The sequence below is a fragment of the Vidua macroura genome, chromosome 9 (genome assembly GCF_024509145.1).
Source record: "Vidua macroura isolate BioBank_ID:100142 chromosome 9, ASM2450914v1, whole genome shotgun sequence".
In the NCBI taxonomy this organism is placed as follows: domain Eukaryota; kingdom Metazoa; phylum Chordata; class Aves; order Passeriformes; family Viduidae; genus Vidua; species Vidua macroura.
The window spans coordinates 21,039,817-21,066,241 of NC_071579.1; the positions used below are offsets into that span (position 1 = coordinate 21,039,817).

Genomic DNA, 26,425 nt, shown 5'->3' on the forward strand with positions numbered 1-26,425 from the left:
TTATTTATACTTCACAGTGCCTTCCCAGACCTTCCACCTTAGGTTCTGCTGCAAAAAAGCAACAGGTAAGCACAACCTAAGGAAGTATATAAATTAATATATTTCAGTACATTAATGTTGTCCCTGTGAGATCTTTGTGGTTGTGTATTGAAAAGCAATCTGCTGCTTCCCCAAATGCATTGTTACTCACGGTTCCATTTGAATGGAAAATCTTAAGTTTTTAAACAACTGTTTATATTTCTAGGTCAATATGTATTTTTGCTTTTTTCCTTTTTCTTTTTTTTTTTTTTTTTTTTTTTAGAAAAGATTACTAGATTGCAGTAATTGAACTTGATCAGAATAAGTAATTTTTGTTATTTTACCCAAATAGATAATTGTTGCAATTAAAGAATCAAAACCTTTAAAATGTGCAGGAATTGCTTTGGTTAGAAATGTCAACAGCCTTCACAAATGTTTTTTTAATAAGAGGGCACTATTCCCACTTAATCCATAAGACCTAAATGTAAAGAATGACTTCTTGTTGTTATCACTGAACTTCATAACTTGTCTTACAGTTATAGTGTGTTAGTGGAGTTTGCTTATTCATACTTGACATGGTAGGAAAAGAGATTTTGGAGTCTGAGATGAGTATGTTTTAACTGAAAAAGCATGAGCACCAGTTAACAGTACAGCAAATAATATTTTATTGCTATAGCAGTCAGTGTATCCTGTTTCTTGATATTTTTAACTGAATTGCTGAATATTTTGATAGTATAAAATGTTAAATGTCTTGCAGATGGTCTGGTACAGGTTTTTATTCTCAGCTTTTGTTGTTGGTTTTTTAGCTTAACATAAAGCAGCATCTGTTTGGTTTTTTTGTTCATTATTCTGGTTCTAAAATGTGCTGCTCCTCTTTCAAAAGTCCTGCTTATCTGTACATCAAAGAAAAATATTCAAAAATACTGCCTTCATTTTCACACACAGTGCTGAAGATGCTGCAAGCACCAAATCATAGCTCATAGAATCAGGTCCTGAGATAGTTACTACCAGTAAAGAGGAATCCTTTGAGTGTATGCCATTGGTGAGCCGATGAGCATGGACCATAGAAGGGCTCCATGTAGAAGGTAAAATTGGCAAAAGCATAACAGATTTGAAATGTATCCCATACATAATGATACAGGGTATAATTTTTGTTTTGATCACTTTTCATTCTTTAAAGTATTCTTTGTTTGACCATTAATGTTCCATAATCTGTTAAAGTTTTTTAAACTGTGATTTAATAATATAAACCATCTATTTTACTTTATATTCTTCTAAACAGTCAAACTAATTTTTGAACTGAATTAATAGTTGTGCTTCAGTTTCTCAAGCCACTTAGTATTTCATGTGTAGCTTAACATGTAACTTCATTTTTGACGTGAGAAGAGGGTAGGTGTGTACCATTTGGATTTTGATACTGTGGATTTAGTGTGGGGGTGAGTCATTTGTTCACTTCCTTTTTACATGGTACTTTTTCCTTGAACTGTTACTCCTGAAATATCTTGAACAGTCTTTCAGTTGCTAATTTAGCCTGTGGGAGGAGATAGAGAAGAAAAAGCCAGTGTATTGGGATGTTGCTAGTGTGTGGAAGGCGAGATGTTCTTCTGTGTAGCATTTGAGGTGTATTGGCTTCCAGCTTTCTCACTGCAGGGCTTACAGGCATGCTGGTTTGTGCAGAGCATAGTGTTCCTTTTCTTTTTCAACTCTTGTCTCCAAACTCAGAGTTCCTGGGACAACAGTAGATTATTGGAGTTACCCCAGTAGCCAAAAAGATAACTGGACTTGTTTAGAAATGCAGTGAACTTGTCCAAAAGGTGTCTTGAAATGTTTCCTGCTTACCCCACCCATCTCTGCTTAGTGTCCCACAATGAATGTGAAGAGTAAGAAACGTTTTTAAAGCAAGCATAATATTCCAAGTAGGAAAAGAATTTTCGTATCACTTTCTGCAGCCTATACTTTATTAGGACACTGAACAAAATACCAGGTGGATACTCTTTAGTGTGGCTTAATTAAAGGTCATTTGTTTCACTTGTCAGGCAGACAGGATCACAATTCACTTGCACAGCCTATCTTGAAGTATTTCATCTTTATACTAGTGATATTTTATTGGATGTTTCTCCCCGTTTCTTTTCCAAAGTAATTCTTAAGTTTTCCATTGCATGCAAAAAGCTTTTCCATTTTGCTTTTTTTCCGGAAGTGGGGGGAGGAAGGGAGGACTGGGCTTTTCAGAAAGCATACAATTGACAGGATTCCCTCTTCCCTAGTAATAGCTTATGAAACTCTTGTGTATGCACAAATATTTCTCTTGCGTGCATGTGAAATGCCTTTTCGTCCTGAGAAAAGTGTTCTCTGCAGAAACTACCCGTGTGTAAACAGAAGATTGGCTTTAAAAGGCAACTGTGATGGGAACAGTGTCTTAGGGAGATGCAGCTTGGACTTGAGGTAAATTGAATGCTTTACAAAAATGTGGTTTTGAGCTTGCATTGACATTGTATGTAATATGGGTACACATTAACTGTATAATGGTTTTTGTATGGTTTTTCCTCAATAAATGTAAACTGATGAATAATAATAGCAATGTTTTTGTCTTTTTTATGCTCCTATCCCTGCCTTTGTTAGTTTGAAGTAGCGGCTTAGAGCAAAATTATTGTAGGAACCTGTATTTCTGTGAATGAACATCACCCACAAAAAATGAAGTAAAGTGTTTATGTGGTTATTCAAAACACCATGCAGCTCATTACCATTTTTTAATGAGGCCAAAGAGTACTTTATTTATACAGTTACCTGCTGCAAGTAAGATTCAGGCACGGGAAAATTCCTTCTTGAAATGACCGCATAAATTTCATTTCCTGCAGCTTACCTTGCCTTTATGTCAAGGTCTATACACGAGTACTTTAAAATGTGACTTTTTTTTGTAGAATTACTCCTCCTGAAGCTTCATCTCAATGGTGCAGATGGGTGTTAGCAGAGTGCCATGAATGTTGATGTCAGGAAGTCTTAGAGAAAAGCAGTACTGTAGCCTTAAGAAAACAATGTTTAGAAATCTGGCAATAAACTTAATGCATTAAGATTGAGAAAATAGGTACTTCACGAAAATATTCTTCTTAAGGCTTTTTTTTTTTACCAGCTTCAAATATAAGCTAATCATAATGTCACCACCTGTTTGTGTCATTTAATCAATTAAAAAAATAACGAGTTTTACAAGCAAGTTGGTACTTTGAAGACTACTACAAACCTAAAGGAGATTGTTTTTATTTGAGATTATCAGTTGCATAGGTTGATCAGAGCAGAACATTTTCAATGCAAGCCTGTTTTAAAACAAAAGAAGTTGTGCTGCTTGAAACAATGGTGAGCAGTTACGTCATCTTTTATTCTTTAAAAATAGTACACTTGAGTTTTTGAAAATCATCAGTAAGTATTTCCTTTGGCAGTTCAGTGCCTCTGGGATAAGGTAAAACAGCTTAAATATTCAGTGCTCATGCAGGATACACCAATAGATTTACACCACTACACAAGTTCCAGATCGTGTATTCAGCTTTATTGTTATGCAAGAGTTGGTCTTCAAATGCTGGAGCACTATGGTAATTCAGCTTTTTCCTTCAGTTGATCTTTCATACATTGATTTTTTAATTTTTAGCCTTTGATACTAGTTTTTGCATTGAGTAGGGAATTCTCACAATTTGAAGGGTATATTCTTATCTGATGCAGGAATGACAAATTAATGCACATCCTTGCTTTCTTTAGTTGGCCCCATCAGAGAAAGAGATGATGCAGTAAGAAAGTTGAGGGGAAGAAAGATTCCAGCTAAAGTAGAGCATTAGTAGTCATCAGCTAGAAAACAGAAAAAGGGTTAAGAGAGACAGGAAGTTAGATTTTCATAAGGAAAGATGCCAGAAGACTATCTGAGATATAAGCAAATTAAAATGCTAGCTCTTACTTTCAATGGTGAGAATACAGGTGCTAGCAGCTGAGCCTCTGTTGTTGACTGCTTTACACATGTATTCCCCTTCATCTTCTGGGAAGGTTTCTGGCAAGTAAAGGCAGTAGGTTTCTCCTCTTTCAATATATTGATAGTCCTCAGAGTCCTGCAACATTTCCCCTTCAAACCACCATGTAACTTCAGGTTTTGGTTCTCCAGTAATTTTAACTGTAAATCTCACTGGCTCGCCGTCAACAACTGATGTGTTTTTCAGTGACTTCTTGAACCAGGGAGCTCCAGATCGAGCTTGATCCTCATCTTCACAAGTAGAACCATTAATAATGCTTCCCTCTTCTTCTTCTTCCTCTTCCCTTTTCTGTTGTAAAATAAGTTGATTTAAAACATCTAAAGTGGCAATAGCACTATGACTGATAGTGACATGTTTGATTACACATTACTGTGTTTCTGAGAAGAAGAAATTCCACATCTGTCCTCAGTACATAACAGTGCATCCAATCTGGGTATGCCACAGGCAGTCAAATGCATTTTAATGAGAATCCTGGAATGTTGGTGTAAAATACAGGCATGAATGTCAATTCCATTTTCAGACTATGTTAAGTAATCAAGTGTTCAGGTTGGATGGAGCTTTGAGCAGCCTGAACTAATGGGAGGTGTCCCTGCCTACATCAGGGGAGTCAGAACTAGATGATTTTAAGGTCTCTTCAATCCAAACCGTTCTTTGATTCTATGGAGAGTATGTGCAAACACCAAAAGCAATTTTATTATTTTAGCAATTCCTAGCACCTGCTAAAAGAAGTAAAACATTCGTTTAGTATCTGGTAGCGTTGCCTACAGTGGTAATTAGAAGCTAAGTTAAATGACACAACTGGAAAATACTGTTTTGCAATTTATACCTTCTGTAATGCTGCATCGATTTCTTTTTGTTCAAACTGCATGCGTAGTAATTTCTGTTCCTCAATCCTCCTCTGCTCTTCTTCTTCTCTGGCTCTTGCCATTTGCTCAAAACGAGCCTTCATGTTTACTTTGTGAGTAAATGGAGCCTCAGATTTCATGGCTGGTCTCACATCTACGTCATCATCCTTGGGAAATAATAATTAAAAACACGGCTTACCTATTATTTTTGCCTTAGACATATATATGATAGTAAAACTAGTTTTGTGTTCCCAGAGTTTTTTTTAACTGAGCAGAGCCACACAGAGACCTGTTTTTTTTCAGGTTTGTTAGAGTATAGGGTAAGTCTTGTAATAGTTCATCCAAGAATAGGACAAGATTTTTGCAAAAGTAATTTCAAAAATTATATGTAAAAAAATGTTCTTAAAGTTTTATTCATACAAAAGTTGAGCACTTCTTGGCAATTGTAACTCCTCAGTGACTGGAGTATTTTGCCATGATGTTAGCGTGGGTTTAACATGCAAAACTGTTGACCTTACAAAAACAATGAGTGTCAGTCATTAAATTAAAAGCTCACAAATAGGACAGGCTTTGAGCTGAAGCTGAAGTGACTCCTGTGGAGAAGAGCCAGAAGCTCAGATCAGGCTTAATACTGTTAGTTTTACATTTCATCACAAAAGTTCACACTGAGCTTAAGGATTACAGACAACTTTGTCACTGATAGCTTGATTTCTTGGGGTTTCCCCTCCGAAAAACTGAAGGTTCTGGTCTGAAGTACAGATGAGTAGGCACCCTCTTCTGCTCTACCCTGAGGAGTGAGTGTACATGACACAGACTTGATCTTCAAATGGTATTGTTTGGACTTGGTAATTGAATTTTTTTATTCATTTCATGTAGTGGAGAATGAATTAAGAGTTCAGAAGGAGAAGCAGTTCAGGTGATGATGATTAATAGATAATTCTCAGATATGTTTTAGGCCCTCAGACTGACAGGTTTCAGGTTAAAATGCTGAATTGCAGGGCTTTGAGCAGAAAAGCAGAATTACCAAATCACCAATAATAAACTGGTGCTGTTTCTTAAGGGATACTGAGGTGTGATATCCTTAAGCATCCAAGGGAGGGAACAGGAAAGAAGGGAAAACATAATTTTGGAAACAGCAAAATTTGATGAAAGCAGCAGCATTGTCCACTCCTGGATCATTAGTGTGCTGGTTAAGTAGATCATTAACATACACAGAATGCAACTTACCTCTTGAAATTTTTCAGCTTCCCTTTCTCTTATTTCTGCATCCATTGCTCTTCTCTTTGCTCGCTCTTCTTCAATCTTCTTCTGTATTTCTTCTTGAGACAATTGTCCTATTTTTTCAAACTTGCTTTTTAAGTTCTTTGCCTGAATAGAGCCACTTCTTTTTAGCTTTATCAATTCTTCATACTCTTTGCTTAACTCAAAAGTTTCAGACTCTTCTTCCAGCTGTTCAGAAATTACAGAATGTGTAAGATGGAAAATGACCTAATTATTTTTACTACCTATTCTCCCCCCAGATGGTGTAATTCAGTACATTACAGTTCTGTTAATTATTTGAAATCAGTACAGATACCTTTCCCCTGTATTTTTTTTCCTTGTTATCTCATGATGAATGCATTTGTGTCATATCTCACAGATTTTAAAATACCTTGCTTGAATATGCCATTTGTTCAAGGGTTACTGCCAATAAACTGTCCTTCATGGGTTCAGAAAACCAGACACAGACCAATACAAAAAACTCACCTTGAGTCCAAAATTCACCTCTACTTGCTTGCAATATGATATCCAGTAATCCTCTAAAATAACAGCTATTTTGTTAAAAATAAAATACTGCCTTTTCATACTTTTTCTAAATGAAAAAGTAAATGACATTTCAAGATGTCATAGCTGGAAAAGAAAGGGCAGTTGTGGATCCTGTAGTCAAACCACATGGGAAGCTGTAATTACTGATCTTTTTCTCCCTCCTTTTATGACTTCTGGCTGATTGTGAAGATGTACATGCATTTTAGCTGGATGTCCCTGTCTCTCCTGCTTCCCCAGGATGAGTTGAGAACATCACAAGCTAGAGCCTTTACTGCTTGCTCGGGCTTTGCAACAAAAAAATAAAACAATAAATTAATGTCGTTCTCTAACATTCAAAAAGGAATAATAAAGGATTGCCACCCACAGACACACTGAAGTGTGAAGTTCATCAATGTGGAGTTTTAAACATTTGGAATGTAAAGTAGATTTTGTGTGTGATTTTTGAAATCAACTGTGCCAGTCTTCAAACCCTTGAAACACCAATTAGAAAAAAGTTGAGCCCACTGTATTTTTCTCATTAGGTAGCACAGTATTTCTCTAAGGAAAAACAAGAATTTTGCCCTTTTTTACTTCTGTTTTTGTATTGTCTTTTGGGAACTAGATATTTCTGTTCTCCCAAGATCATAATTATTATCTCATAATTTTAGTTATAGTCCAGAATTTTCAGAAATTACTGCAAAACCAAATTACAAATTTGTAACTGTATTTACTTCAAAGGTGGCAGTGGATAAACACATTTTCCTGGTAGATTAGTAATAAAAAAAGTCATTATATAAAATGTTTTACAAATAAGGTTTTCTATTTTTCTTTCCTTTCACATAATATTGAATGTATTAACTTATAACTTCTTTCAGAGAAATTTTTCTTTCCAGTCTTAAACTTTTAGTAATGAAGTGATACATTTTATTTTCATTCAGAGCATGCTTAACATAGAATTTGATGTACAAACCTCTCCCATTTCTTGTCTCAGCTGTTGAAATTCTTGCCTTTCCATTTCCAACTTTTGCCTACGCTCTTCCTCTGTGCGCCTCTTTTCTTCTTCCATTTTTTGTCTCAGCAACTCCTCAAAATTAATTTCCAGTTTACCAGGTATGAGAGATTCTTGAGAAAAGGTTTTAAACATTTCTGGTGATTCATCATCCAGCACCTGCTGGAAATTCAGAGCATTAATTAAATCTGTGATGAAACCACAGCATTGTTCAGACACTTCTGGTAAATAAAGATAAGTGACTACCTTGTCACATCTGTCCCAGCACAGACAGGTGCACTGAGCTATTGTGGGCATTCCTCTAATGGTGTGGGAGAGGAGAGAGTGTTTTGGGGCTTTGTATTTGACTTTAGTTACAACATTAAACTTTTATAATGAACACTAGGTGTTTTTTAAAAGGCAGTATTTTCCCTCTGCAGGGGTGGATGCCCTCTAAATGCACCTTTAGCACCTGAAGCAATTCATTCTTCTTTACTTCAGACAAAGTGTGTTTAAATGTCATTGCTCTTAATGCTGAAATACATTTATCTGTAATCTTTTTCTAAAGCAATCTGAATTATACTTGTGTTCTAAAGCAGTATTAATATTCCCAATAAGGATAACTGAACAGAACATTCAGAAGAAACTTCTTTTTGCACAAATTGTTTATGTTATGTGGCTAGTTTATTGATTTAGCACCCACTAGCAAGGGTTTTCCTCCTTTCCCTGTCCTTGTCTGGCTTCAGAGCAGGGTTAGGTTTGGTTGGCATTAGGAGCAGCTGGCCTATCTTTTAGACTAATTTGTAAGATAGTAGAGCCTAGGAAAGACAGTTTTCTTTATTTCCAAAGCAGCAAGTGCAAGAACTAATATTTTATCAGACTGAATGTGCTGAAGTACTAAAATACAAAGCTGAACACTACAAAAGCAGGCAGTAGTGACAGTGAGTTATACTGGAATTGTAATGTAAGTTTATGAATAAGAATATATGTCCATGTAACTATATAAACTTACTAACAGAGATTGTCTTAACAGGAATGTTCTGTAGGTAAAGGTGAGGTCAAGCACTGGTCAGGTACTGAACTGGGGGATGATGTGGCTTTTGGCACTGTTTGATCAGCACAGGTTTGAAAAGCCTTGTGGCAAACATGGGAGAGCTCAGTGTGCCCTCAGTTGCAGCAGTTTTCCAACAGCCCTAATCAGTCAAATGATGGAAATAATTAAAGAAACTATTTCCATTTGAGAAAGTGTGCTGTCTTTATAAAGAGACAGAAAATTGACATTTCTGTAGCAGCCTTTGGCACTACTTATATTTATTGCTGCTTACTTCCACTGTAACCCACACCCTTCTCTGCTGTTGGTGTCATCTTGGTTCATACCACACTCTTGGCCTACTTTGCCCATATCCTCTTTATTTGCCACAGCTCTTTCAGTAGTTTTTTAGCCCAATCCCACTCAAATTCTGCTATTCACTACAGATTTTACTCAGATTTTCCCTCTAAGCTTACAACTAGACGTCAGCACCACCATTCCTTCTTCATTTGCTTTGTGTAATATGAGCAGAGCATATTTGTTGAAATTGTGTTACAGAGAAGTAACACAAAAAACTGTGATCTCTTTCCTATAGTGACAGCAATGCTCCATAGTTTTAGAGGCTACCCATAACTAAATCAGCAAAGCAACATGAAAGTCTCTTGCTGGTGGTGCATTAGTTCATCACTTCAAGAAGATACCAAACCTAAGTGACCATGAGAAACATCAATTCAGAATTTGCCCACAAGAGTTCAAAAGCTGTGCATGTGAGCAAGCACTAACAGCTGTCTGTATTTCTGACTTACTAAGTTATGAAAAGACAGTCACCTTCTCCCTGGTTAAAAACCACAAGGATTTAGCTCAGTTGTGTGATGCACAAAACCCCTGTGGTTAGTTCAGTAAATATTCTAGCCAAATTTTGTGAAATCAGACCATACTTCCTTTTTTCTGCAAAGTGGAAATGGTTGATAGTGAGAAACGTTCCTGTAACAAGGAAAAGGTGGGTTGTTTTTGTGGATTTTTTTTGTTTGTTTCTGGGTGGGTGTTTTTTTTGGTTTTGTTTTGGTTTTTTTGGGGTTTTTTTTTTGGGGGGGGGGGGGGGGTTTGTTTGTTTGGTTTTTTTTTTTGTTTTTTTTTTTTTTTTGTTTGTTTGTTTGTTTGTTTGTTTTTTGCTAAAACAGGTTTTTTTTTTTGCAGTCTCTACCAGAAAAAGATTGATGGGGGTGAAAGACAACTGCTTCAGTGTAGAAGTGATCACACTGATGCTGGGGAGCATGGAAATAGCACAAGGAAATGTGAAATAGGGAGATCCAAAAGGAGGTGGCATTTGTGTTTTCCAGCCACAATACTACCATTTCTACCACTTCCAAAACTAAATTAAAGTGAATGAACATTAAAAAGTTCCTGGAATAACAGTTTAATGTTCATTTTTTACTGCCTTTGAAAGAGAGGACTATTATATTTTTAAACATTTTAGGACATATCTTCATTGCTGCTACATTTTGTAGCCATGGGAAATAAGGAACACAGAGAGTTATAGTCTGTTAGTAGTAGAAAATGTAGTATTCATATTCAGGATGCTACTTAACAGAGAACTTTAAAGTGCACAAATACTGAAAATATATTTAGTAATTTTTTAGTTACAGACCACTTTCACTGTCTGCAAGTAGAGCAGTCACAGCCTCTGTGCTGCATCTGATGGATTACAACCTGTTTATCAGTGAGATTTTTCTTGCCTGGACACTTGAGTTTAGGTTCTTGCTACACTCAGGCCAAAAAAAGAGTTTCTCAAGAAAGCAGGAAAAAACAGAAGGAGAAGCACATGCATTCTGTGCTTCCTTTAGTACTCTACTGCCTTTTCATAAAAACTGTAGTGGCAGAAGTCTCCAGTAGCATTCTATTGTGGGATTGAGGGTTTTTTAAGTGGCTTTAGGTTCTGTTTTCTTTCTTTGGAGATACAGACAAACTATTTTTCAGTACAGTATCAAATATAAATTCACATTGTAGCTTCTCTAGGTAGTCTTTCAGCACAGGTCTTTGGCCCAATTTCCAGGCAGAGGGAGGCCTACTGGCAGTATCAGTATTCGTACAAAGTTTTCATTTCTCTCCCAAGTATTGCTTTGAATGATTAAGAAAATGTTATTGGGCATGCAGTAGGTCTTTCCCAATTCAGCCACAGAGGATATAGGAAGATGCCACCAGATGCCTGGGTTATTCCACAGTTCTAGACTGGCAGGTCCTGCCCTCCCTTTTGAAACAAACACTATTTCACTAGTTTATATTTATGTAATTTAATGCTGTATTTCCTGATATCCACCAATAAGTAACTGGCTTATACCCAAAAAAGCCTGCTGAATCTTGAAGTGGTTGGACTATGTATGAAGACCACAGTTAAAAGCTCTGTGGCCACTTTTTTTTTTTTTTTAATATAAATAGTAGTTGCCAACCTCTGAAATCAGGCATCTTTCTGTGCTTTTAGGTAGTGTATGTCAGTCCTAAGCCCCTGAAAATTTGTCTCCAGTATAATCCTAATCCTTCAAATTTTAGAAGTCCTTGCATATGACAGAAATCTGTGTTTGTCAAGGGAAGATGGTATTACAAAGTGTTCTAATGGTAAACACCACAAGTTATTTTTTGTTTTTCTCTGAACAAGAATTAAAAACATCAAATAGCAGAGTTCGGCCTTTTAATGTTTTCTCCCTGAAGAGCCACAGATGACTGGAAGATTCATACTTGCAGTGAGCATTTTTCTACTCTGCCATTAATTCTGCATTAAGAGTAAGAGATGACTGGTGGACACCCTGTAGAGGTAGGGGAATAAACTTGGAACTATAAAAGAAATTGCTCTTCCCAAAAAAACCCAAAACAACAAACCCTCCTTGTGGAAACATTTTGCTTCCCAAATATGTTGCATCTAGTGTAATATTACCCACTGGATATGATATTTGATTTTGACTAAATTATCTGAAATCCTCTCTAGGCTGGCTGTGAGGAGAGATTGTTCTCTGATGATTTTTGGTAAATGAATTTGACTAGTTTACCCCATTACCTTATAATAAATAGTAAGGTGAACTAAATAATGAAGGAGTTGAAGCATGTATTCCTAACTTTATTTAAAAGTTTTTCCCAGAGTTTCTTTCCAGATTGGGATTTAGGTAAAAATTAAATTTGTGCTAAACCAAAATGCCATACCATGTTCTTCCTTGCTTCAGCAAATGCTCTTTTCTCCTCTTCTATGCGTCGTCGTGCATCCTCTTCTGCTTTCCTCTTTTCCTCTTCTCTCCTCTGTCTTTCTATCTCCTCAAAACTGAGTCTCAGTTTACCAGGGCGGAATTCTTTAACAGCATTTTCCGATTCTTCATCACCACCTTCATTTATCTTAAGAGAATAGGGAGAGGAAAACATAGGAAGCACTTACCCGAACAAAAAAATATTCTTTATAGCAAGTAAATACTCCATTCCTTTCTGATCTTTTATAAGTACTGTTTTCTCCTTGGGGAAAAAAAATGCATCAAGACTTAGTTTCCTGTGAGAAAAATTTTAATCTTTGTTCTAGCCAGGGGAGCGAGAAAAGAAATTTTCAGTATCCTACACATAGCTTTTATAATTTTTAAAAATGTGTTGAGTGTGTAATTCAAAGAACAGTGTGTAACCAGGAAGAGGCTGAACAGTTAAGTACATACTTTATGGTCTCATTGTTGGATCATTTACTGTAAATCACTCTCTGTTCTCTTTATTTACATCATTTTCATATATGTTTATACCATCAAATCTTTTTGTTTGTATAGAAGTTGCTTTCATCAGTGCACCACTTAAAGAAATGCTGTACAGTGTTATAGCAAAACTGAATCAGTTAGCATTTTGCTATTATTCCAGACTGAGATTTTTGTTTCTTTTATTTTTAGACATTTAATCATCACTGAAGAAAAGTAATTGAGATACTCTGATGTCCTCGCTATAGCTTCTCCCCAGTGAACACTTAAGTGCTAAGAGAAGCCTGTGGTTTGCAAGCTGCAATCAAGAACCCCTTTCAGAGGACATCCCAGAGTACTTTATCTCTTCATGGAGGAAGTGGACTGGGAGCTGTCAGAGTACTGATAATCCAGATCTCTATGCTGTGAGCAGCCCTGGGACTGGTATTTGGGGTAGCCCATTAAGGGAATTAGAGAAATCCTTATTTGAAATTTTTAAGGGAAAAAATTTAAGAATTTAAGGAAATTAACTGCTGAATTCTTAAGAAAAATGTTTACTTCAAATTTTGACAACCACTGGTCAGCAGGTACAGCTTCATATTAAAAAAATTCTTTTGATGTGGAGAATTTGTAAATTATTTCATATTACTTGATAAATAAATGCATAAGCATAAGGAAGGGAGATGTGAACTAATCTTCAGTTAGAACACCTAAGTGACTTCATGGAGTTCACTTTCCTTCAGTTTCTTCTCTGTTCTCCTTTACTAGAATCCCTTGCCCCAAACAATAAAGAAAAATGTGCGTTATTGATATAATAGCAAGGTTATTGGTATGAAACAACAGTTATTTATTGGAGGTGGAGATGAAAAAGTACAATTTGGGTATCTGCCTAAACCTAGAAATCTCTCAATATGGACCAGTTGGGAATTTGTGTGCTTCAGCTTTCTAGAAGTTCTGTATTGTTGGTTTTGTTTAAGTTTGTTTCTGTAGAATATAAATGTCTTGAATGTTTTTGAAATATAATTAAAATAGTGATCTAGAGCTGTTTTTCCAAGACTGTTCATGCATAATTATACTCTGTTAAAGCTAGCAAATTCCTATAAATAATAATTTCCAAGTTTTTATGCAAGATTAAAATCTCATTTCTTGTTAATCTTGTTTGTATGTGATTTTGTATGTGAATTAAGAAGGTCACAGTGATCATGACTATACAGGGGAGAAGTATTCAAATACAGATCTTTAACAATGCTATTGGAGTATGGAAAAATAAGGAAATACAGAATTATTTTATATGGTTAGGTTAATACTAAGTGTATGATTCCTTCAGTGTGATCAAAGAACAAACTATAGTGAGCTCTGTTTATAGCTGATCTAACTCTGACTTATGATAAAGAACACATATGGAGGCAGTTTTCCAAGTAATATAGAACAGGATCTGTGGGCTGCATTTCTGACAATTTGGGGGACTTCCTCTAGTAATTTATAGTATGTTGTTGTTTATATCGGTACATAAAAAAAGAGCTGATCAGTCTTTTTTTTTTTTTTAATCTTTTTTCATAAGAGAAAAGTTGCAGTTGGTGTATATTTCTATCACATTTACAAATAAATATGAGGATAAGAAACAGCATTCTGTTACTATGGAATGTTTGCATCAAAAACCAGTTACTGAACCACTTCAGAAGAAAACAGACAGCCACTCATCTTCTTGAAGGCTTACAGCTTAAGATACTACAAAGTGTAGATAAAAAAATCAAGTTGCTGGCAAAATCAAAACACCTGTTATTTTTTGGTTTACTAAAAGAATGTCTAAAGCATTATGCTGTGTGGTTACTGAGTTAGAGCAAAGGTCAAAAATGTCTTTCAAAAACTCATTTCCAGACTCTCAACAGCTTGAAATAAAGATAAGGAATAAGAAAAGAGAAGAATCACATACAGGAAAGAATGTGCAAATTGTGTACCAACATGAACAAAACATGTGCTCACCATTCTCTGCCTGGCTTCTTCAAAGGCACGTTTTTCCTCTTCCAAACGCTGCCTTGCTTCTTCCTCGGCTTGCCGCCTTTGATTCTCCTGTCTTTGTCTTTCCAGTTCTTCAAATGTGACTTTCAGTTTACCAGGAGACAGAGGCTCTTGAGTTTCAGTGTTTTCATTTTCACCCTGTGTAAGGAAAATGAAACAGTTGTATCTTACAGGAACAAATATCTGTTATATCGGTATTTTTGGATGACTGGTTTACCTGGACAAATGAAAGGCACTTGGGTTCCTTAAGGAGCTGGTTTTGTTCCTCATATTTTAGCTTCATTTCTTCATCCTGTGTCTTTCTTTGTTCTGCTCTCTCCTTTCCTGTGTTCTCAGAGATTATTTTCATCTTCCCAGATGTCCTGGTGCTTTTTACAGGCACTACTGTAACTAGCAGTGAATCATCCCCTTCCTGTCCAAAAATATATTTATTACATTTTCATGAAACTTGACTTCTAGGTAGAGTCATTTCTTAATGAACCTGCTGTTTTAACCTGTGTGCACCAAAGCTTCCAAAAGATTTACTTGTATTGAATATTACCCACAAGAATAAAGTCATTTGTTTTCTTCTAATATCTGAAGAGTATCAAGAACGGAATTATATTTTAAACCTAACGGCTGGCAAACTCCTTAATTTCTTTATAGATTTTCATTAACTGTTAGCCATAAAAACTCAAGGTTTGGGAAAGAACAGGTGTAATTTTGAATACACAGCAATTGTAACCACACTCTACTTCCAGTTTTATATTTATTATGTAAATGATAGTAAACCGCAGCTAGAATAAGCCAATAGCTCAACACAGAATTCTGTAATTTGTCATTTCTAATATGTAATTTGTCAGGTACAGTAATTGTTTCTTGAAGGATGTTGCTGCTTCAACTCTATTTTTACAACTTATTTGCCAAAATATAATTTACCCATATTTTTCCCTCCTATCAAGTAAGTTAAAACTGATGAATTTGCAGGTTTAGTTTTTTCTTTCCAAAACTGTAGTAGGAGTGTGATTTTCTTGTGTTAGTGAAAAACAATACGACCTTTGGACCCAGCTTTTTGAAATGAAACATTTATTTGCAAGACTTAAAATCAAAACCCGTATGGTATATTAGTAAAAAAAATAACAAAGTTAACTGAGTGAGGTGTTCAAACATCTGTATATTGTCAGAATCCCCCTTTAATTTCAAGTTTAAGGCAAAGAGCTTTTAAGATAATTCTTTGCAAAGCCAGAGGACTTAAAAGAGTAATTCCAAGTATATATAAAATAATTCTGGTGGCTTTGAATATTTATATTTTAGATGTTTTTAACTAACCACAAAGTATTCATAGTGCAGGCTCTGTTTCAGACTTCAGTATGTTGACTTCAAGTAGAGAGATAGTTCCACATACATCAAAAATTTGTTAGCTCCTTGGCTGAACTTTAATTAGGTATTTCTGTGCTGTTTTCTAAGTTTTCCCAACCCAAATTACAATAATAAAACAAAGTGAATAAAAATGTAGGTGAACATTTCTTTAAAGAAAATCTGATTACCTCAGCTGCTGATTCAGTTCCCGTATTGTTAAAGTCATCAATCTATTAAATGAGAATTTCATATGATTACATTAATTTGGCTCTTTGCCTTAGAGTTGCAAACATAGAACTGGAAATTCTTTTTGTATCAGTGATATGTATGTAGCACATAAATTCACAGAGGTGGTAATGACTGAGGCTCTGCTGGAATACTTCAGATAGGTCAGCTTGTCGAGGAAGAGGCAAGAAGACATAAAACATCCCACACAGTCTGCTAAAGCATTCTCAACACAGTGCTGAACCAAGAACAGTACTTGAGATGTCCATTCTTCATTTAAACATTCCAGAATCGTATAAAATTAAAAAAAAAAAAAAAAATCTAAAGTTAAGTCATTGATCATTTCAGATTCAAGTTACATTGTCTTCACTCAGCTCCTGAAAAAAAGCCTAATGCTGTGCTTACTTCCTGTGCTGTGCCTATGTTATGGCCTAAAACTGACATACTTTATAAAATTCTACATTTCTGCCTTGCAGGGTAGATTAAATATATACTAGATACAATGCAAATTAAAAATAAGGTTTTAACAATGTAAGAAGTTCTAGTAGAAAAGACTATCCAAAAACTGACTTCTCTAGCACTCCATTTCGTACAACAAATTAAAAACTAAATGAAGTACTACTATGATTTGGTTAAATAGAAATTTGCATATATTTTTAGTCTATCATTTAAATCTTTACTCTCAGTGCAGTATTTGCAGCACTGAAGAAAACTTGCAAAAGGAATTAAGTTTGATATCCCTTCACAAAATTCTACAAAAGACAGATTTTTTTTTTTTTTGGCATCAATAGAAGTTGGAGTCTGTTCATATATTTTATACATACATACATACATACATATATATATAGATATGCATGCAATGATGTGATTCACAAACTGGCAGAGGAATAAAACATGATCTGGATCTTCATGATTTATTATTTTTACTGCATTAGTGTTGTCTCATTTTTACCTGCCACTGACGTTTTCTTACTACTTTGTGCTTGCCTTAGTTCCTGTATCATTGAGCTCTATTCACTAACTTACAAGGACACATTGTCTAAAGTAAGAGTTGATAAAATACAATAAACATTTTCAAATTAGTTTAGTAAACTTATATGCATATGACACCAACATTTGTGCCTGGTTCCTACCAGGTTTATGCCTGCCCAGTTTCATCTGCAACTCAACTGTGGAGCTTACAAGAAAATTGTTACTGTAAAGAAATGAAGACTGAACATGATATCTCACTTCCACCCCACTGAGCATCTCCCATGTGAATCTCTACTATGAGAAATCTTAAGATGAAATCTTTCTGATCAATACAAAACATTTTTAGTATTTACTGTTTACAATTACATCCTGACTGTTGTGATCAGATTAACCTACCTCCTGTGCCTTTTTTGCCAATTCTCTTTGAATTTTCCTTTTCTCAATCATGTCTTGTTCAATTCTGCGCTTTCTTTCTTCTTCCATTCTTTTTCTTTCTTCTTCTTGCCTTTGCTTCTCCATTTCTGCAAACTTGCCTTTAACAGTTCCTGTGGACATGAAATGCACAGCTCAGCAGTTCCCTCTAACACTTACCCAGGGAATTCTGTGGCCTTTAAAGTCAGTCTTCTCTTACCTATGAGCTTTGGAACATAACCCTTTTCTGTATTAGATAGTTTGGTGTCATCATCTTCATCAGATCCAAGCAGTTCTTTCATCTAGTTGGTGAAACACAGAAAGTAAACTGTCTTTATAACTTAAATGAAATCCCAGTATTATTGTCTTCAAATAATGTGAATACATTTTCAGATAAAATATTAAATATTATAACACAAAATATTAGCAAAGAAAATAACCTCCTGTTTTCTCCTGTTCCATTCTCTCTCTCTAACATATTGTTCTTTTCTTCTTTGCTTTTCATCTCTAGATCTCCTTTGATTTCTTTCTTCCCTTGCTTTCTGCATAGCTTCAAATTTATCCTTTACATCACCCTTGTGAAGCTTGGGCACATAGGACTTTTGGACGGGTTTAGATGAAGAAAGCAGAATCTTGGTGAAGATATAGGAGAAATGAAGATAAGAAAAAGAAAATTGAAACAGATGGACAGAAATATTCTGATAGACTGGATTAGAAAGAATGTAAGAACATAAAACAGAAGTGCAATTGAGATTATGAACTTCGTGCCACGAGCCATCATCAGTTAAGCATCAGTGTATTTGTTCATAAATAGTATAAATATTAAAAAATCCAAAACATTCAGCATTATATTAAACTATTAAATTATTTACAGATTTCTATTGTTGCTTTCAGTCTTAAGCAATCACCAAAGAGACTCTCTGCCCTGAACATTTAAAAGAGATATAAAGACATAGATACATAATACAATACATATGAGAGTTTTTCTGCAATGCTTCAACAGCCATCTATAGTTTTTAAATAAAGAGTAGTATTTCTTAACTTAAAGCTAGCAATGTGCTTACTTTTTCAATATCTAGAAAAAAAACAGGAGCCCAGAGATTTTGTTACGAAGTGCAAAGATGGCTGGACCATCAGGGCTCTGATGCTGATACAGCAAATGGACACTTCTTTGCCAGTGATGACTCTGTGGGTGTCCAAACACCAAAGGTTCCCACTTTCAGAACTACTGTGAAGTTTTTTTTCTTTTTACAGTGATGACAACGGGAATGTTCTCAATAAAGTAATACTGAGAAAACTGGCTAAAAACATGCTGTGTTTTATATTTTTTCCACCTACACCAGAAGTTTTTGTTCCTGCTACTCAGTAAGTCTATGTAGAAGAGGAAATATTTGAAGTAGCCTAGTATATATTTACATTTTAGCATCATATGTAAATGTTGCCCAGGATTTCGCCACCAACATTTAAAACTTCTTCATATTTCACCCTCCTCCTTCATGTTTTTCTAGTAGGAACATAGTTCACAGATTCCATCAAATCTTAAGCTACTTAACAAATCCCCTTTCATTGTCTAAAAATAATGGCAATACCAGCAGACTTCCAGTATAATTGTATTTTACAATTATTTGTAATTATTACTTTTGCAAGCATCACTTGTAAATTATTACATTGCCTTGATTACTTTAAAATTGGTACATACCTCAGTTTTCTGTGCAATGTCATTCATGGTTACTGTATTGTGCTCTGCACCTGGTATGTTTAAGATGGCTTTCAGTTTCTACCTGAAAGAAACAGTTGTAGTTACATTCCTTTCTTTTCCTTTTAAATGATGCTTTAACCATCTTCCTGTAAATAAGTTTGCATAGGCTGAAATTGATGTATCACAATTTCAGTTGGTCCGCTGGGGCTTTTGAAGACATGAATAGGTTCTAAGTATACCACGGTAATTAAAAGAACAAGCTTATGATTCACTATTCATGCTCATAACTCCTCTATATAGTCCTAGGTATTGGGTTCTAATTTCCATTTTAAAAAAACAAACAGCTCGGAGCCAAACTCTGGCTGCCCGTGCTGCTCGTTGCCAAACTGCTGTTGCCGGTGCTCGTGGCAGCCCAAGGAACGTCCCGCAGCTCCGGGCCCCGCCCGGCCCGAGCTGTGAGCGGGGCTGCGGCTGCGGGAGCTGGGCAGGAGCTCGGGCCAGGAGCCCCCGGGCTCCCCGAGCCGCTGCTCTGCCTTTGTGCGGCTGCGGGGGGAGAGGTGGGCTGGGGGAGCCCCTGCTGCCACAGCGGCGGCTGCATCTCCGGCCCTTCACCCAGCACACGGGTACAACGTGATGCTGTCCCTTCTGCCAGGACTGTTCTCCAGGGATAAGTAGTGTTAAAAACTATGAAATGGGATAGGTAAGCCACATACAGATAAAGCATTTGTATAATTTAGTTGTGTTCTGGAAATTACATAGCATTTTTTAGAAGAAAATTGTTAGAAATTGTAAAGTACACTATATACTAGGAAGCTAACAGAAAGGCACTTTCTCTTTTTCTCTTCAGCTTCAGGTCTATCAGAGCTCATGGGAGGAAGGAAGTCATGATGTGACTCCAGTGCTACTGCTGTCTGTATTGTATTGATCCTCTGGGTCCCAGGAAAGCCTAAAAACTCTGTGCCAGACATGGTGCAAATAAGGGGCTCAAAGATTTTAAGCAAAAATACTGGAAAAGCAGCTTAGCACTGGAAGGGACTTCTCACCTGTGGTTTAGAGGAGCTGAAGTCAGGGATTTTCACGGTACAGAAAGTTAAGCTCTTATTTTTCAAATTCTCTAAGCGTTAATTGCAAACAGATTATAAACACAGAAATATTTATGTACTTTAAAAATAAGTAATATTGAGAGTTGTTTTCATGTAAACTCTTCAAAAGTACACCAACGTCACCAGTGCTCACTGGCACTGCTGTAGCTACACAGATGGAATGGGATTCTTAAGAGATCTTGGGGATGTTTTTCCCAATGAAAGCAGTCACAACATACAAAACAAAAGCATTTAGCTACCAACGCTTGCCCTGATTTACAGATTCTAAACTCTTCAAATTTGGCTTCAATAGAGATGTTCTGGAGAGCACTTTGGTGTTCCCTTTCAACCAGTTAGTATGGAAAGACACACCACTGCAACCCACTCCTTCATTTGTAGACTAATAGGAATCCAAGGTATTTCAGTTTCTCACTTGTGAACATATGAACATATAATCACTAAGTGGCAGTTCCTATTGAGATTGTTTCAGGTCAGCAGTGGCATGTTGGAATTGTGTGGAGTCTAGAAAGGCAGATAATTGCATCAGCATTCTGTAGCCTCAGGGTCCCTATAGGCGTTACCTTGCATTTGTACACTATGCAGGATTTGCACATATCTTTAAGCTTTAGCTGACTTCTATGCATGTAAGCAAAATCCCCACTGTGATCAGTATAACCTTAAAACTGCTTCAAATCCTTTAATTTCCTTATTTCTATAATCAGGTCTTCGAGAAAGTTGTCTGTTCTCTTCTTTTGCTACTCTGCTCTTTTAATGGCTCCTTCCCCACTTGGGGCTGGCAACCTTTAGCCTTGTACTTGACATAGAGCAGCTGACTGAAAGGTGTACTGCAGGAACCCATCAGAAAACAAAGGAATGTCATGAATTAGTGCAATCCTTGCACTGAAGTAACCTGGGACTCAGAGACCTTTTACCCTTGACATGGGGCTGGAGCAGAGAAGACTCAAAGATAATCTGTCACAAGAAATTCCATCTCACCTCAACACCTCCACTAATCTTGACCATAGCAATGTACCCCATGGATAGGGCTTCATCTTAAAGTCATTGAAAACTGACTATTCCAAAGTCTGGTTTTTTATGTGCAATTTATTGTAAGAAGAAGATGATGTTCCTGAGTCAAGGCTTTGTCCTGAACCTTTCTGATAGCTCCAATTACCTGAGCCTCTTGACAGTGGGATAAAAAATCTGAAATTTTCCTTAGAAATGTGAATGTTGGAAGAAATTTTCTTTGCAAATTCCTGCTGTCTGAATTTCCAAAATAGTGCCAGTCCAACAGGCTGTGGCCCCTCAAGATGGCAGATATGTTTCTGCCATTTGGAATACTGCCATATCTGCTATTACTTTAGGCTACTTTCCAGTTCATTGGCATCACTAACTCTAATATGTTTGAAGGTTAGCCAGCTGGCTTTAAGGCATTTTGCCTCTGCAAGTCATCCTACCTCCACTTCTGATGCTAAAAGATATTGATAAAAAGCACCAGCACACTGCTAAACATGATACCACCCATGTGTGCACTTCCATCCCTCTCCATGGCCATTAAACCTTGGGCAGGATGAGCAGCTGGACCCTGCCTCAGGCACCCCTCAGGGCAGATGAGTAATTTCCAATAAAGACAATCAAAATATTGAAGAAAAAAAGAAGCACTCCTTGAGTTTTGGGTTGGGTCTGTGAGGCAGTGACCACGGCTTCAGGAACAACCACTGCAGACAGAAGCTCCTTTGGATCTGCCTCACCATCAGGAGAGGGTCCCAGTCAATGAATTGGTGCTGAGAAGGCCCAAGTGGCTACATCAGGAAGTCCTGACACCTACAAGTCGTGGAAGAACAGTGCCTTCCTCATCTGCCAATAGCTTTGCAGAAGTATGCAGTAATAGATTTTCCAACCCAAGAAACCTTGACCTACTAATTCCATTTTGAGATGAACTAGTTATATTAAATTGGCCATTTATATGTATGTATTCTTGTTTTGTATTTTCCCAGAGTTCATCTAATAAAAGCAGCTCTTATTTTTTGAGGCAACGCGAGCCTGCCTGTTTAGTTCCTTACTTCAGAAACTGTTTCTCCTATTACAGTGCTGTCCAATCTTAATATTCAGACTCCTCTTTTCTTTTCTTTCCCAAGATCAATATACCTCAGCAGAAGCTGTAAGGGCTCCTCATTGAAGCTTCCCACTCAAAAAAAAAAAAAATCCCAGATGATAATTTTGAACATAACCGTAGTCAAAAAAGAAGTTCAGCTTGTTACCCTTTGCTGACCCAGTCTTATCACTCCAGCATGCACCTGAAAATACTGTAATTTTTTTTTCTCTCTACATTTTATCTTTCCTACAATTAAATGGCATATCTTTGATAAAGTTAGTCTGGTGTTACGAGTTTTATACTGAAAGTACCAGACTGCAGGGTCCCTTTGAAAGGTCCGCTCCTCAAGAAAAATTTAACCTGTGTCCAGTGGGCGATGGTCCTAACTCTGGAACTGGAAAAAACAGAAAATGCCACTTAACTTGACTGGCTGTAATGCAGAGAGTTCAAGTGAAAATTTAATACAAAAGCAATAATGCATAGGAAACCAGACAACAGATTAGAAATCTTCTGTAAAAAATGAATTACTGCTTTCAGACATCTTACTCATTTACTGTAAATGGACAAGCAATCAGCTCAGATATGCCTCGATCTGTTATGATCATAGCACTTTTTCAACTTTTCATACAGCCTCCCTAAAATCTTACTTTGGGCAAAAAAAGTCAAAAAAGAAAACCATTAAGAGGACACAGAAAATTTGATGGCTCACAAGTTCCAAAATCTATCTCCTTAAATTTAATTAATTTCCATTTCTGAAAGCAGGTCATAGTCCTCAATTGATAAAAAAAAAAAATGTGCAGCTTTAACCAGATTAAAAAATAAAAAACCTTTATAATAAATAATGAAATTCACTTTCTTTTAAAAAATTCTTGTTTTTCAGGGGCATGATAAACATCCTCACATGAGACACAAAAAAATGCCATCATTTCCCTGAACTGAACACCACTCTTTACAATAGGAGTATGAAGTCAGGACTTTAAAAAAAGGTCCAGTTCCTCTGTGATTTCTCCTTTCAAAGGGCCCCCCGATCTCCTACTGGGTACTGTGAGTTATAAATAAGCCCTTCATGGCACGGTCTAAGTTACGTTTACCATCTGTCTCCTCTTTGTGATCTGCTTGCAGGGAAGTCTCCATTATATAAGAAAACCAAACTGTGAGAGCTGGAAACTCACTGCTTGCAGCCAAAGCACCAAGCAGAGGCAAACACAGTCTGCAGCGCTGAAATATTGAATAAAATATCAAACAGAACTGGGCAGAGGAAGGGAAATAGTCATCATTTATGTCCTGCCCATAACTGCTCTGGAATGACACCACCAGTTGTTGCACCAAATTACAGATACTGAAGTAGATACTAAAATTATCATGCTTAGGAGAAGATCCTGAGCTGGCATCAACCATCAGTTCCACTGAAGCCAGTGAGTTATGACAATTAATACCAGCTGTCTAAACTTCTCCTTTTGTATAAATACAAAATGCAGAACTACTTCCACTCACTTGTATTTCCTTCATTAAGCCTTCATAATTAAAGACCAGCATGCTTACCAACAAGTGACCCAGATAATTTTTCATACACAATCTTTTCCTCAATCTTTAAATTTATGACACTTCAACATTTATTGAGAGCCTCATTTTGTTGTAGAATACTCCTTGCAGATAGGGTGTTATTTATAAAAAACATACATATTATAAAGGATGCCTGTTTTATACAGCTATAAACACTCCTAATGCAACAATGCCATTCAGCCCAACTGTTAAAGAAGGTGATCACCCTTCTCTGTACAACAGGTCTGTTGATTCCTTATTCTCTTCTACTATTATGGGGTACACAGGCTCCAGAACAAACATAGTAGGGGTTCAGGGACTGCTCTGGTAATGGGGAAGTCCTGCTGGGATCTTGTGGCCCATGATTTCATGTTCCACGGTATCTGCTGATCCTAATGGAAGTGGCAGTAAATTGTGGACTGAGGTTCCCAAGAGACAAACCAGGATATTTTGCCCCATGCCACAGTTCCTCCATTCCCCGCTGCGTCACAGCAGCTGAAGATGAACCCAGTGCTTTGTTGACTTCAATGACAGGACTTCAGAGACCAAGGTAACACAAACACTGGCCACGAGGTGCTATTGCAATTTGTATCTTCCCTGCTGACAGGACACAGCCTTTCTGCCTCTTCTCAGAAATGCTCTTGGCCAGCTCAGACTGAAGCAGGGGTGGTCACCCACAGTGGCCATGGTCTGAGCTCTGCCTCTGCCCCAAAGCAGAGGTTTCCAGGCCTTCCTAGAGGCATGCTGCTGCTTCTCCTTGAGCAGCCCTACCCGCTGGTGCTGCTGATGCCTGTAAAAAGCTGCATCATGTGTACCACCTTCACCTGAGCAGGTACAGCTGCCTTCAGTGCACAGCAAGGGTCACTTCCATTGCCTCCTACACCGCTCTCCCAATGCCATGAGCTTTCCGCACTGCCTTCCTGCAGCCAGCTTGACCACGGCACTGGTTCTCCTGAAAGGAGTTCCAAAGCTGGATAACCACATCAATGCTTGCCTGGCTTCCTTCGCTGAGAAAACTACTCATCTAATACATTTCAAATGCAGTCAGACAAAATATTCCTTATTAATGTCTTAAGCCATCTACCCAGCTCTTGTATTTCACCAGACTGTTCTTTCTACATATACCAGTCATAGTCTCATACTTCTGCATGCTCCTTAATTAATGCACTTGGCCCTCCTATAGGACTAATTATAATTCATAATTTCATTTCATTGGACAATTTTCTAGGAGATCTAATATCTCTTAAGACCTGAGATCTAAGGTTAAGATTACTGTGTTTTCTACCACGCAACAATTTGCTGATTAATTTTTGAAATTCTAACATGCTTCATTAAACATGCTTTTTTCAATATTTGTTGGCTTAAAAGAAGCCCTTATTTACCTAAAACAAACGTGATAATAACTAATTTGCAGGCTGTCACAGAAGCCAAATACTTTCTTCCGAGCCACTCTGTTTTACAGCCGTCACTTCAGAGTGAAGCAGAACCAATGGACGAATCCAGTATGCCGCGCTGCTGAAGACCACACCAACAGACCTGAACTCCTCTGCGTGTAGCGGCTTCTGAAAATCGGGGATTTACGGGATTTTCAGCTAACTTTTATGAACCGCACATCACTCACCGCGGGTCCCTCACGGCAGGGCAGGACGGCCCTCCCGGGCTCCGCGTCCCCCGGGCCGCCTCACGGGCCGGGCGGGCAGAGCCCCGCGCAGGGCAGCGCCTTCGGTTAAACCGCTGCGGTCGCGCCCGGCCCGGCCCCGCGGGCCCCGCTCGGCGCTGCCGCCCCGCTCCCGCACGGCTGCGGCCACACCGGCCCCGGGCGCTGCCCCGGCCGGGCCCTCCCCGCCGCGGCCGCGGTGCGAAGGGGCGGCTGCCCCTCAGCCCTGCGGGCTGCGCTCGGACCGGCCGCCGGCGGAGCGGAGCGGCTCTCGGCGGCGAGAGGAAACGGCGCTCCCGCCGCGGCTCCGGCCGCGGGCAGCGGGCCGGGCAGGCAGCCCCGGCCCCGCCGCACGCCGGGGCAGCTGCGGGCGGCGGGGAGGGGAGCGGGGCGGGGGGGCCGAGCCGCGCTGTGCCCCGCGGCGGCGGAGCCGCTCTTACCTGTGCGCTGCCCGCGCTGCGGCTCGGGGCGCTCCGGCGGCGGGCGGGCTGCGCTGCCGAGCGCCCCTTGGCTGCGGCCGCCGCTCCGCCGCTGCAACTTTCCATAAAAGTCGCGACGCGCGCCCGGCGCCCGCATTCCAGGCGAGCCCCGCGCCGCGGCAGCTGGCCCGGCCCGGCCCGGCCCGGCCCCGGCCCTGCGGCTCGGCGCGCCGTGCCCGGCCCCTCGTTGGCCGTGCGGGGGGCGCAGCCAGCCAGCCCCCTCCCCGCAGGCAGCAGCCCGGCCAACAGGCTAATTTTGGGCTGGAAGCAGCACCGAGTTATAAATAACCGGGGCGGCGAGGCCGCCGCTCAGCTGCGCGTCCCTGGCCGCGCCGGCCCTGCCGCAGGGCAGCGGGCGAGCGGCGGGCGGGGGCTGCGCGGATCGGGCCGGGGGGACGCACCGGGACCCACCGCCCGCAGCCTCCGCCGCCGCCCGCTTTCGCCCCGCCCGCACCGGTCCCGAGCACCGCGGCTTTGCCCGGCCCGGAGCTCCCCGGCCCGGTACCGGCGGGGCTGCGCCGGCCCGGCAGCCGCGGGTCAG

General features: G+C 38.8%; 2 protein-coding genes across 26 annotated transcripts in view; one reads left to right on the forward strand and one right to left on the reverse strand.

The window, feature by feature from the left end:
- The window catches only part of FUBP1 (far upstream element binding protein 1), a 38,445-nt gene extending 20,526 nt beyond the window's left edge, over positions 1 to 17,919 (forward strand). For 4 of the 13 annotated variants that reach the window (XR_008438297.1, XR_008438299.1, XR_008438296.1 and 1 more), the window contains 3 exons: positions 18 to 65; positions 964 to 1,103; positions 12,579 to 13,989. Coding sequence is in view for 5 of the 13 variants with exons in the window: in XM_053984829.1 (XP_053840804.1) it covers positions 18 to 65; positions 12,579 to 12,596 (66 nt within the window). In the remaining 8 variants the exon portion in view is untranslated. Of the gene's footprint in view, positions 1 to 17; positions 1,104 to 2,373; positions 2,591 to 12,578; positions 13,990 to 17,841 lie in introns of those variants that run through there. The other 9 variants (XM_053984829.1, XM_053984827.1, XM_053984833.1 and 6 more) reach the window with 6 other exon arrangements.
- On the reverse strand, positions 2,794 to 25,927 carry NEXN (nexilin F-actin binding protein). 13 transcript variants are annotated; one of them, XM_053984821.1, is made up of 14 exons: positions 25,846 to 25,927; positions 19,030 to 19,111; positions 17,771 to 17,962; positions 17,551 to 17,632; positions 17,316 to 17,464; positions 15,911 to 15,952; positions 14,602 to 14,796; positions 14,349 to 14,522; positions 11,866 to 12,051; positions 7,626 to 7,826; positions 6,098 to 6,319; positions 4,852 to 5,037; positions 3,956 to 4,313; positions 2,794 to 3,038 (listed from the first exon to the last, which is right to left on the reverse strand). In XM_053984821.1, the coding sequence occupies exons 2-14, from the start codon at positions 19,054 to 19,056 to the stop codon at positions 3,016 to 3,018; spliced, it is 2,037 nt and encodes a 678-aa protein (XP_053840796.1). In that variant the 5' UTR covers positions 19,057 to 19,111; positions 25,846 to 25,927; the 3' UTR covers positions 2,794 to 3,015. The 13 variants fall into 13 exon arrangements, with proteins under 13 accessions (XP_053840796.1, XP_053840794.1, XP_053840793.1 ...); XM_053984819.1 differs by lacking the exon at positions 25,846 to 25,927 and adding an exon at positions 25,370 to 25,476 and having other exon boundaries at positions 19,030 to 19,107; XM_053984818.1 differs by lacking the exon at positions 25,846 to 25,927 and adding an exon at positions 25,370 to 25,474.
- Positions 25,928 to 26,425: the final 498 nt, after the last annotated feature.

What these genes read in the sequence shown, in the direction of transcription:
- NEXN (XM_053984821.1), bottom strand. Translation starts at nt 19,056, where the DNA reads ATGAATGACATTGCACAGAAAACTGAG. An exon ending in GAACTGAATCAGCAGCTGAG is followed by an intron (nt 14,797 to 15,910) that starts GTAATCAGATTT and finishes ATTTTTGGACAG; the next exon opens with GAAGGGGATGATTCACTGCT. An exon ending in CTGTATTCTCACCATTGAAA is followed by an intron (nt 3,039 to 3,955) that starts GTAAGAGCTAGC and finishes TGTTTTCTTAAG; the next exon opens with GCTACAGTACTGCTTTTCTC.